The sequence below is a fragment of the Lissotriton helveticus genome, chromosome 5_1 (assembly GCF_964261635.1).
Source record: "Lissotriton helveticus chromosome 5_1, aLisHel1.1, whole genome shotgun sequence".
NCBI classification, from domain to species: domain Eukaryota; kingdom Metazoa; phylum Chordata; class Amphibia; order Caudata; family Salamandridae; genus Lissotriton; species Lissotriton helveticus.
The window spans coordinates 1,176,102,818-1,176,115,360 of NC_136065.1; the positions used below are offsets into that span (position 1 = coordinate 1,176,102,818).

General features: G+C 44.0%; 1 protein-coding gene across 1 annotated transcript in view; it reads right to left on the bottom strand.

Annotated features, from left to right (window-relative positions):
- Window positions 1-9,797: 9,797 nt before the first annotated feature.
- AFAP1L2 (actin filament associated protein 1 like 2) overlaps window positions 9,798-12,543 on the bottom strand; it is a 523,453-nt gene continuing 520,707 nt past the window's right edge. The window contains exon 19 of the mRNA XM_078643868.1: window positions 9,798-10,231. Coding sequence (XP_078499994.1) covers window positions 10,205-10,231 — 27 coding nt within the window. The 3' untranslated portion in view covers window positions 9,798-10,204. The remainder of the gene's footprint in view (window positions 10,232-12,543) is intronic.

Here is a 12,543-nt window from a genome sequence, read left to right on the forward strand (position 1 = left end):
ATATCTCACAAATGGGCTTTCCCTTCATTGAATTGTCAATGACATTTAAAATAAAGTTTCCTTGCAGACTTTTTACACAACTGCTCTCATTATCTGCATCCCCATCAGTACCATCCTCTCCATCCCACACATATTTTACATACATTTCTTCTTCTACACATTTTGCTAAAATGACCCACTAGACCACAAATACTACATTTCTTCCTTGCTGCAGGGAAATATATGCTATAAGCCAAGTGTTCATTGCTATCACAGCGGTAACACCTTCTTTCCTCCAGTTTTGTTTCTCTCCAAATGTTTCTCTGTGGTAGACTTTAACCACGACCCACGGTGTGTTGATATTGGTTCCTACTTGAGTTCTGTACCTTGAAAACTCCCCCCGGATCTTTCTCGGATTCTTTAATCACAGTAGCACATATCCCAGACATCTCAGCTTTTCTCATAATAGCTAAAACATCTTCCAATGGTGCATCCCCATTGATCCATAAGCGATCCTGGATGGGAGAATTATTATTATGCATGACTAACTGCTTGCGTATTAAATCGTCATGCATATCACCAAATGTACAGTCAATGGCTAATTTTTTATGGTCATCTACCCACTCATCTACTAATTCTTCTTTGCTCTGTTTCCTTTGGAAAAACATATGTCGTACAACACCAATGCAAACTTTGGGGACAAATTATTTATCAAGGTCTTTTAAAGCTGAATCAAATACACTTTCTTTGCTGCTTGTAATTTTAGGCATATGAGTATACGTCTTCAATCCAACAGGACCTAGAGAATGAAGTAATATTCTTTTTATATGATCAGGCTTCATCTTACCAGCCTCATCCACTGCTTTGATATAATTTACATAGTAATCCTTCCACTCCAACCATTTCATACTTGGTTGTGATCCAGTTGCCGAAAATGGATGTGAAGGACTAATGGTAAAACTTTGCTGTGCCATAGCTTGTTCCACTCTCTGCGGTTCTTGATCTCCTTGTTCCATACACAGTTAAATGTACTATAGTGCATTACAGCTAAGGTAAGTATAATAAATTCCAAAACAAAATAATGACAGTTCCTGAAGTCTTAATAGCATCCACAGAAGTACTAATAAGGATCTAGGTAAAAAAATGTTTTTAAATATCTACAAATTACCACATAAAGTTAGTCGTCTACCTACTATTTCACCGGTTTCGTTTTGTAATCGGTAAAGAAAAAAAAACATTTATTTTTTTAAAAACAATAAATTCCAGCCGCCGAAGGTATAAAGCAACACTCGTGTTGCAGGAGCTGGCCAAATCTTCTCCCGACAGAGTCCTGATAGAATCCAAAATGCCCACTACGCAAGTTCACGCAGCGTGACCTTGTGCGATGATGTCACAACAGTGTACCAAAGCTGATTACGTTGAATGTGCAGTCCCCACTCGCTCATGGGTGGCCGGAATTCCTAGAGTGAGGAGGAATGGGCGTGAGGTAGAACACTGCCACCGCTTGAACGATGCGTCCTATGGCAGTTCCCCAACAGTTCATGTTACCGAACAAGTAAGACTTCTTACCCCTAAACTTTCTTGGCAGGCAGCACCGGGGATAGAAGAAATCCAGTAGCAGCAACCAAGGATAAAATTGGTGAAGATTTTACAACAATTAAAAAACTCTTCAAGATAAGTAGGCAGCAAAAATTAAGTGTAAAAATAAACAAAAATAATTCCAAGTTGAAATTACCGTGTATCCGTTTCTAGTCGTCGCCAAATTGTAGTGATGACAGAAACACGATATCAAATCCAAGGCTTTATTCCAGATAACGGAGGAAACAGGCGAGAGCCAGGCAGCACGGCTTCCACTCCAGGACACCGGTAACAACTCATGCCCTGGATTGGAACCCGTGAAGGAACCAAAGGAGCATTCCATGCCTCGCTCTGCCCACGTACACTTAAATGGAAATACAAAACAGAAATGGAAATGTACTATACAACAAATATGCTCATGGAGGAAAACATCTGGATGCCTGGATCCTTCATCTGGGAAAGCCTGGATTCCAACCTTCAACAACAACATTAAAGCACCTTTAAGAGGCGTACTTCCCAATGCGTCAATCAGATTGGCACTAGATAACCACTCTAATGCAGAACCAGGTCATAATATCCTGGGAACAACCGCCAATAATCCACATTGTGAAGGACACTGTTTTGAAGTGGCTTCAGGTGTCCAATTAGCTCTTAACAAAGCATTTGGAAAAAAATATATGTTACATGTATAGGCAGTGGTGCCCAGATCGAACTCTTTTCACCCTGCATTACATAGCCGTGCAACTAATGACCACAGGAAATAGGCAGCGCTGGACATCAGTAGAACTTCCTGGCCTGCATTGTTTTCGTGTCTAAAACACCACATTTGGCGCCTGCGCCAGACAGCTCCAGCGTCCACCCTGTATTGCGAGGCCATGCCGCTTACACTTTTGATGCATGCACAATGCTATTTACACCCTTACTGTGACCACGCACCGAGCACCTGCCATATGTTGACAATAGTGTCCAGATGTGGCAATGAGTGCTCTAGATCGCACGTCAACATCCCAACAATTTCCTACATAAGTGCATCTCCCTACCGCAACACTTTACGCCCTGCGTTGTGCAACCGCATTCAACAATTGCTATAAACCAGCAAAATCCACCATTGTGTACATACAGAACTGTGCACAGTAATGGGGAATGGGAGGAAAAAGGTGGGACTTACTACATTTCTGATCACTCCTTGTGTCACATGGTAACTGACAGCCAATCAGAATGTCTGCAAACACCAGGCCTGGAATTCATTACCTCTCAGGCTTAACCAGCCCCATTTGCATTCAGACTCCTCCAGAACTATTTTGTTCACAACCTGCCTTTACATTCGCTTCAGTGCATGTGTAGAAATAAAGACACAGAAGTTCCTTGAAGTAAAATTCCTTTTAATATTAAATACGGCAGGGACCAACATGACAACAATACACGATTCTCAAGACAGCCCTAGTCATGGCGAGAAGCTGCCATCCTTCCATTGGCACAGAATATTGGTGCACCATCAGATTTCCGAAGAACAAAGTTACAGATAATCATATTGGCCGTCCATGAGCGCATGGTCCTTCACCAATCCCAGGAACTGCTAAACTAGCAATGCGAGTGGACATGGGAGGAAAATACAAATATACGGTATACTTATATGTTGTAGCTCGTCAAAAGGATGGTTTAGGAGCTCCAGGTAATGATCTTAATATATATCCCAAATTCACAGGCTATTCATTGTGCTTGGTATTCGGGAAACATTTGACACTGCCATCTGCTGTGGACACAGACAGGGATGGCTAAAACTGGACACACAGTGCTAGTAAAAAAAGACAACAGGGCCATTTATTTTTCTTTTTTGCAAACTCGATCCCATCATGGAGGCTGCCAACCTGGTAGAAAATTCTAAATTTGGCAGTCCTACTGAAGAAATGTTTCCAACGCCCCAACCATTCGGCAGCCGGTTCACTAAGTTCAAGATTAAGATGCAGTTGAGTTATAAATTGGCAACTATACAAATTGTTGAGTTTGTCTTAAAACACCCTCAAACAAATTACATTAAAAATTGCTTGAAAATTAATAAGTATGAGCGAAGGGGATTTTGTGTTGGGACACATCTGCCAACATGGGAATGGAGATGAGAGCTACCATGGGGCTCATGTGTACACAATATTCCTAAAAAATGAATTGATTGGGATATGACAGAAGCCTTGAAGGTTTCAATGTACTATACTGACCAACAGTGCCTGCTCTATGGAACTAGAACATGAATGAGGAAAGGTGTCATTTATTTAGGGATAGGACGACATCTTTGGCAACCACAGTTTACATTATTATGCTCAGTACATATTTTTCAAATATAGCTCTAAGCCAGGATTTGTTGCATTAGAAAAGGGCTCTAAACTTTTATCCATGCAAACTATGAAATGCAACCATCAGCGATTGGGCCAGAAAGAGGCACAAGGGTGTAAGTGGTGATAGAGTCAGCTGTAGATCTACGTCTAAGCTGCTGATGCTTTTAGAGTTCAGGGATCATCATTTAATGATAAAGAAGTTGGATGAACAAAGCTGTTATTTCTCCCATATGCAAAAAACTCCACCTAATATTTGCAGATTCAAATGTGTGTACACGAACTAGAAAGACCAATATTTGGATAATACTTTAAGTCTTGGGACGGCCAGCTAGACATGCGCATTTTAAAGTTCTCTAAGATTGCTGTCTTATACTGCTGGCTTAGAGAAAGTGCAGACCTCCAGTGCACTTAAGAGCGCTGAGAGAGGTTGCTCTATCCAATCCTGACGCTGCTTTCATGCTGTGAAAGCAGCACCATGATTGGGTGGTGCAGTTTCCTGCATCAAGAGCTTCCTGGAAGAAACCAGAAGGAGGAGGACGTAGCGCTGCCTGCAAAGTTGTGTTTATTGTTTAACATTTTTATTTTGTGCCCTGCCACCCTCGGTACAAGCCAGCCGTCACTGAAGTTGACAACTGTGCAATGGAGTAAGTATGGCCCCCAAAATGGCTGCAGGCATGCCCTGCAAAGAAGGACACTGGTCAGGCCACAATCAATAGACCTGCAGCCTATTCAACCTTCAGCTAACTGTGCAAGAGGGCATCTGCACAGCATGCTAGGGTTCAAGACTGGCTCCCTAAAAAGCCATACACGTGTGCACCCATGAAGCCCCTGTTGAGGACATTCTGGCAAAGAAGAAGCTGAGGCCATGCGGCATAGCTGCCTCAGAGAAGGATGAAGTCTGATATTCCCATGCCGCCGTCCGCCATTTGTAAAAGAGAGAGGCCTGACTCACAGTGTAGTCCACTTACTAGGCTTGCGCTGCAGCAGGCTGGTGCACGAAGAAGGCGGGAAATAAAAAGGGAGGATGAGAGAAGGCAGGGGTGGAGGAAGAGGACACAAAAGCGACACAGAGGACCCAATACCAAAACAAAAAAAAGTACGCTTAGAGCATTACATAACCAGCCAAGTCGTTCGAACCCCCTGCCCCAGTTACATATTAAAAACAAAAATGCAATTACCATAGAAATTGGAACCATTGGATCAGTGCATGCGAGCTACAATAAACAACGACAATTCAAAGAGAAAAATAAAGCAAAGAAATAAAAAAGCATTACAGGAAAACTGACCGAACTTGCTGGAAGCATTATCCTATTTGTTTTCTGTCCCAGAACCATTTTCTATAAATGTTCATTGCCTGCAGGTTTTCTGCATGCATTTCAGTTAGCTGGAAACATGACACAAAGAAAGACCAAATACACAATGTGAACCCTGTGACTTTAATTAAATTATGTTTTCCTTCAATTTTAGCTGTACAACAGTATTACACAGAGAAACATCCTTTGGGTTCGCTCACAGATTATATAGCTCACTAGCAGTTTCTACTAAATGTTGGGTTATGTGACTTGTTTTTCTACAGAATTTGCTTTTCCAGATTGTGCAGGTGTGTGGTAAATAAGAGGAGCAGGGGTTAGTCTCGAGTCAAGAGAGTGGATTCATTGACACATTGTGACTTGCTGGATAGGTTCTAGAGGATAGATGGTGAAATATGCACTTTGACCCTGCAGTCAAGGCCCTCCAATGGCTCCTCTTAGAAGGCAAGGATTTCCCACCACACCCTGAGCAACCTTGAGGGCAAAACACAAACAAGTAATGAAAAACGCGTCTGGTCTTAAAGTAATGATCCTGTGCTCATCTGTTCTGTAACACTGACATTGTCAATGCCTCTTTCTGTGCAAGAGGTGTTCTTGCACATCATAGTGCACTGAGGACAGCCCCAGTCATGCTTCCATGCATGAATATGTACAGATCCACACTTACAATAATCAAACACCATTAGTTCAATCAGCAAAGATGCCCTCACTTTCCTTGTGCAAGGGGCTACCTGCAGTAATTGTTGGGAGGCCTGGTGTTTTGTCTTGACATTATCAGCTTCGACGGATCACATTTGAAACCTGCTGTGCTATGAGTGGTGATGTGCCATTGTGATCCTCCACTCACCCTTGGGTGTGTCAGTTCCCGCTTTCCAGCGTCCTCTTCTCTTCCCAGTCTTTACTTACCAATCCACCTCGCCTCTGTCTGCCTGTCCCTGCTTGCTCTTTGCCATATTAGAGTCCTTCCCAGCCTGCTACACTCTCTGGGTAAATTCCCAGTGACCTCCTCTATCTCTGCCATACTCCCTGCATAGTCCCTGTGTCCCTTCCCCCACCATCTGCCTTGCAGCTCTGGAATCTGCCGTTCAGTCACACTCCGGTTTCTCTTGCTGCCCTTAGCAAGAAGGAGGAGCCTCTCTTGGCCACCTACTCTACCACACATTGTTCCCTCACCCCAGAGTCCACAGCAGAAGGTAGTAGCGATTGCAAACAGCCAGTGCTTAATTTGAGGCAGTGGTTGCCGGTGGGGGTCATCAGCACTTATTTTGGTGACCAGCACTTATTTGTTGTAATCAGATATTTCTTGAAGTCAGAGAGAGAAAAACACACAAAGGGGAAAGAACGAGGAAATGAAAGACGGAAAAAGCGTCACAAAGGGAGAAAGCAGGAACGCGCTATAGTGAAAGTGTCCAGTAGTGGATTAAAGAGGCCTGCGGTGAATTGAAGCCAGCGCGGCCTTGGTATTCAGTGCACTGACATGTAATGGCGCGGGCTTCTAAGCCGAGCTTTGGCCACTGGCACTCATTCTTTTACAAACTAAGCACTGCAGACAACTGTTTCAGAATGGCAGAAAAAGGAAAGTAAAATCTTCCACATAGTTTAAACCCTGTGCCAGTCACCAAAGACCAATATCTTTACCAGCCCCTGCACATTGACCATAGACCTCTGCTGATGACACCAGCACATCTTGCAAACCAGTGACACCCATCATGCAGACACAGTGTCAGATAATGAGGACATACATTCTCATGAGCTTCAAGAGCTCCACTGCTGCTTCGGTCTAATGTTTGAAAACTAGAAATGCAGAGCAAAGACCATGGCGACTACAAAACACACCAATACCACTGCAAAACACTGACACTTTTCCTTTAAATTCCTGCACCACTCACAGATGGTCTACTCCAGGCAGCTATTGGCCAGATCTTAAGAGCAGGCTAGATCCCTGCGAAAAACTTGAAGAAACACCTACTTTCAACCACAACTCTTGGTAATTAGACACTAAAATGCGTTGTTGTGTCAGTGGAGTGGATGTTATGAAACAAGGAATGGTGCAAGGAATTTTAGTGACCCAATAAAATAATATTTTGATACCTAGTAGTCCCTGCTTTAAAAAAAGAATGCCATTTTGAGTATTTTCCTAATCATTTGTCATCGTTTGGTGGTTGCGCCCTCCGACAGCGCGTCTCGTGGATGTGCTGGCCAGGCATACAATTTCCCATATCATAACCACTGTTCAATTCATGGAAGCATCTCTCCGGCATACAGTTTTCCACAACATATTAAAATGCTAGTCACATTCATTGAGGAAAGCCATTAATGGAACACTTGCCCACTTTGCTGTGGTAACAAGTTTGTGATGGGGAGAAGGTAGGGCTTCATTTGTAAAAGATTAAGTGCCAGGGCCCAAAGTTGTTCTCAAAAGCCCCCAGCCGGCGCTACTGAATGTCATAGTGCTGAATAGAGCTCTGTGCTGATCCCACACCATGCCTCTTTACTCCCCCACCATACACTTCCTGCCGCTTTGCCTCACCTTTGAGGGTTCCTTTCCATCCATGCCTTCTCCCTTGTCATGGTTTGTCACTGTCTTGTGTGTTTCTCTCTATTGCTCTGGATCAAAGTCTGGTGAGAAAAAATAAGTGGCAGTTCCCAAAAATGAGTGCCTGAGGGCTCCACCGGCAAGCACCGTCTCAAATTAAGCACTGGGAGCCCGTGCCTCACTGGCCTGCAAGCATCCTAACGTCTCCTGCAGACTAGTGTTTTGTTTTTTACAAGAGACACCCCAGGGATTTCAAGTCAAGTTCGGGTTGCAGAACGGCCGCCTTCTCTCTTGAAAACCGTGGCCAAAGAGGGTAACGCACAAAGGGCTTTTGCCCACTGAAGGGACGAGGGGGGCAGAAGGCTGCAGCATACTGGCCAGGAGTGTGCTGCAAAACGCGAACACATGGCAGTATCTTTAAGGGGAGGCTGCATCATGACGAGCCTCGACCAGGCGCGCAACACCCTGCTGGCTCCGCAGTTGTGGAACACCTTGCCAGTGGCACTGCGTAGTACCTCCAATTTGTTGGCGTTTAGGAAGGGCCTTAAAACTTGGCTCTTTACCCTTTAGGTAGCAGTTTTTCTTTTTAGTTAGGTTTTCTGTTTATTTTTTCTGTTTGTTTCTCTTGTTATGTTGTGATTTCAGTTACAATAAAGCGCCGGGACACTCTATGAGTAGCCGTGCGCTATACAAGTTTCAAATAACATAACATAACATAACATTGGACTCACCGGGCTTCAGCCCCCCCCCCACCCCCGTCGTGTGTGGCAGCCCGTGATGAGACAGATCCCGGGCACACACACAGCCACACCCCAACGTTTCACAGGTCTTTAAAAGACCATTTGAATGTTAATTAGGCCTTGCTGTTGTTTCACCCCTTGTTGGAGCCCCTGCAGCTCCACTCTGCCTACTGATTAAAGATTCAGCCCCCCCCCCCCCGAAATTTGGCTCTATTTGCGCCTCTGGCCTCGACCAACCTTCATCTTTGGTCCATTGTTTTTTTCCCTTTAGAAGCACAACAGATCTAGAACCTCCTACTCACAGCGGCGGTTAAGACAATACTAGCGAACTGGAAGAACACTAGCAAATCAACATTCAAGAGGTGGTTTAACTGGGTAACCTTCCTGAGAGGAGCCGACAACATCACCGCGAAACACTCAGCGAACCACACAGCCAGAGGGGAAATGTGGGCAGCCCTAGACTCGTACCTCAGAGCAGACAAACCCCCAGTAGAACTACATAGGAACAAACCCCTCAGATCAACAAGTGCCAGGGCCCTAACCCCCCCCTCCTTTCCTGCCTCTCTTCTTTCTTCTCCCTCTCTCAACCAAGGGAATTTAGGGGCATACGCAACGCCGGCCACACTGATGTACAACCATCACCAAATGTAACCACATACAACAAGGCCCTGTGATCATATGTATATGCCCCCGCAACACTACTGTACTGTATTGTATTATACCTGTAAAATCTTCTCTTTTCACTAAAAATGTTTTTGAAATAAAAAAAAGATTATATCAGCAAAAAAAAAAAAAAGAAGCACAACAGTTACAGTGTTCCGTTCAAGAAATGTTGATTTCCGATTCAAAATTAAAAAAAGCCAGAAATGTGCATGTTACTAGCCGATATGAAACGTGGCTTGTTGATAATATGTAGTTTTCGATCTTTAATGTTCTAGTTAGGTTAAGCTGTGGGGCTGAAAATAAGATCACTACAACCCCTAAAACACATTTAAGAGAGTATTTATTACAGTTTTATGTAGAGTGTGTATCGCATTAGGAACTTAAATATTAAAAAAAGGTATTCAGCCCCGCTTTCGGTGAACACTTAACCAAGCATCAGGTGGCCTGCAGAATACTAGACAAGTTATGAGGAACAAACACCCACGCCCTGGTGTACTGGTCGCATTTTTCAGAGTACCCAGTGATCGCTGCCGCCTCTGGCCGCACTCTGTTTGTCTGAATGATTCTGCATGGCTTTCGGTCTGTCTGTTTCTCAGGGTTCTTTTGCAGCAACCCCTGCGCCGCACGCACGTGCACATTTTGACTCGGTGGCAGGTGAGCATTTGATTTCTAATGTCCTTTTTATTAAAATGTTCTGGAGCGGAAACGGATAAACAAATTCTATTTCATGTAATCGGTCACCGGACGTGAGTTTCATTACATTCTAACTCGTATGTTTCTTAAAAAAATAAATATAGGAATGTCTCGCGCCGTCTTTTTGGTATTTCATTGTCAGTCTTTCTCTGTTGACGGCGAGAAGTCCAGGTGGGGCCCATAGGTGAGAAATGGAAGCTGTAGCAACGCTGGTTAAATTAAGGTTCGTGAATTCTCTCGAAAGCGACTTATCATAGAAGGATGTTGTCTACTTTTCACTTCAACACGTCATGGTGCATCCCGTGCTCACCGTCCTTTTACCCACGCGCGACGCGAGCTTCCCCTTTCCAGTCTCTCAGTCGCTGATGGAGAACTTTAGCTGGTGCCTTTCCTCTCCCATTCCTGAAAAGAGACAACACACTTTATTTGAGCACTCTGCATGTGTACATGGTGACATCTTGTGGTCAATTACAGTAGGTGCCTTAAAAACGGATGGAAGATGTGACTGATACCTGATATCGACAATAACAGAGATTGACAAGCCAATATGTATTACTTAGCTTTTATTTTTTTATATAATGGTCCCAACATATGGGTATACAATTAACAACACCCTTTTCACAAGGTCCGACCAACAGACACCATGGCACACAGATCAACAAACCAAACGTCAAGGCATTAATGGGTTGGAAAAACTCGGGGGTCTCTCAAAGTGCGTGGCCAATGTAATTAAAGGCGTGGCTTAAAACACAAGCTAAAAATCTGTGCTTAGCATAGTGTGCTGCCCGACTTGCATTTTGCTGTTTCTGTCATTGCATCCAGATATATGATACAACAAGTAACATAATACCTACAAGAAGTCAGGGCTATTGGCTTTGTCAATGGTTGTTAGTTGCATATTGAAAAACCTTCCGCTTAAAGACCTGGTGACACCATGACAAAGTTGCTGCTCCCGAGTTTCAAAAAGAGAAGGGAAATACAGAGAGAAATTGACTCTCTTTAAGGGATTTTCCTTCCCCTACAACACTCACCTGGCTTGACTCATGCCATAACTTCTCCACTAGTGAGAAGTAAGCCGTGTGAGCACGCACACATCCATGTGCCTGCTGTCACTGTAGTCCAGGTAAAAACGACGAGCCTGTGCCAGGCACAAAACAGAGCCCGATAGAGACCCGTTTCGAGGCCTCCTCTAAAAAAAAACTGCCGGTGCTCAGCACCAGTGAGACCCGGTACACTTAAAGCCCTGCACACAGCCCTTTGCTAAATGTGCTCGTGGGTAGGATTTACCCCCAGCTTACTACCGACATTTAGTGCTATTTTCTTATCGCAAAATTCACCCTTGCATCCATAACGAATAAGAGGATGCATTTTGAGCTAAGAAGTAGAGTTAAATGCAGCAGAACACGAATAGTTTGTGCTTCGAAATGAGCTCTCGTAGTAGGATTCCCCTCCCCCTAATTACTCTTAATAAAGCGAGGAGGAGTAATAGCATAATTATAGGTAATTTCATATCAAAAGGTAATGTGGAATTACCAAAATTACCCGATTACTCAGCCGTAATCAAAATTCTGCCTAGGCCTAGTTTCTTCCTAACGTAAACATCAGATTACAACAACCGATATTGTGCAAAAGTTGATGACCAACCCAAACGTATGAAGCAGGCAGCTCAACCAAATGAAAAGCGAGCAATTTCACATTACATCACAGCCAAGGAGCACAATCATTTCTACCAAAAGGATCAAAATATACCCTGGCAATAATATGAATTAATAAATGAATAAGAATGTATTCACAGCTCTGCTACCCAAGAGGTGTTCCTGACGTTAGAGAACCAGATAGGGACTGAGCTGACTAATTTACCCTGTCAAAAGGCCAAGTTTTCAGGTCCTTTTAGCGAGAAGATAGGAAGAAGTAGAGAGATGCCAGAAAGTTCAATGCCTTTGCAACTAGATAGGAGAAAGAATGAGTGCCAATGCGAAGTCTGGAGAAACAAGGAAGCAGCAGTCGTGGCTGGTGCAGGTAACAGCAGTGGGCGGGGGTGGGGCAGGGCACATGGTGGGGAGTGAAGTCGACAACGAGGGAAACTAAAAAAAAAAAAAAAAAAAAAAAAAAAAAACCCACTTACCGTGAACTTGCCACATCACCGACTTGGCGATGCGGCAATCGCAAGGTGAGTGGTTTTCTTTTATGTTTTCCCTTGTCGTCGTCTGTCGAGTTCACCCCACCTACCCAGCGCTCTTACCTGCACCGGCCGCGACTGGGAACCAGTTCAAGAAGAGCTATGGAAGAATGAAGGGTTCTGGAAGGAGAACAGGGCAGAAATGTTTATGTGAGGTACACAGGGCTATTTAAGAGAAGGAAACCACCCACCCGATAAAAGGCTGACGTTCAGTAGCTGTACAAAAAGGGAAGCATTTGGCTGTAGAGAAGACAGTTATGTGGAACTTACATACGAGTAACTTATATCAAAGTGATGTGAAAACACCTTGCCCCCACTCTCCAAAGAGGGAAGAGCTGGAATAGAAGCTGCGCCATTTTAAACTAGTCACAGTTGTTTGTGACACATCCCGTAGGCATAAATGATTGGTTATTGACATAGTCTGGTCATGTTGTGACTTGAACAGTGTCTGCTACGCTCAACAGTGATAAGACAGCAGTTGGACAATTCTCTTAGCGTGCAGAGGTGGTACCAACACTGTCATTTGACCAGTTGG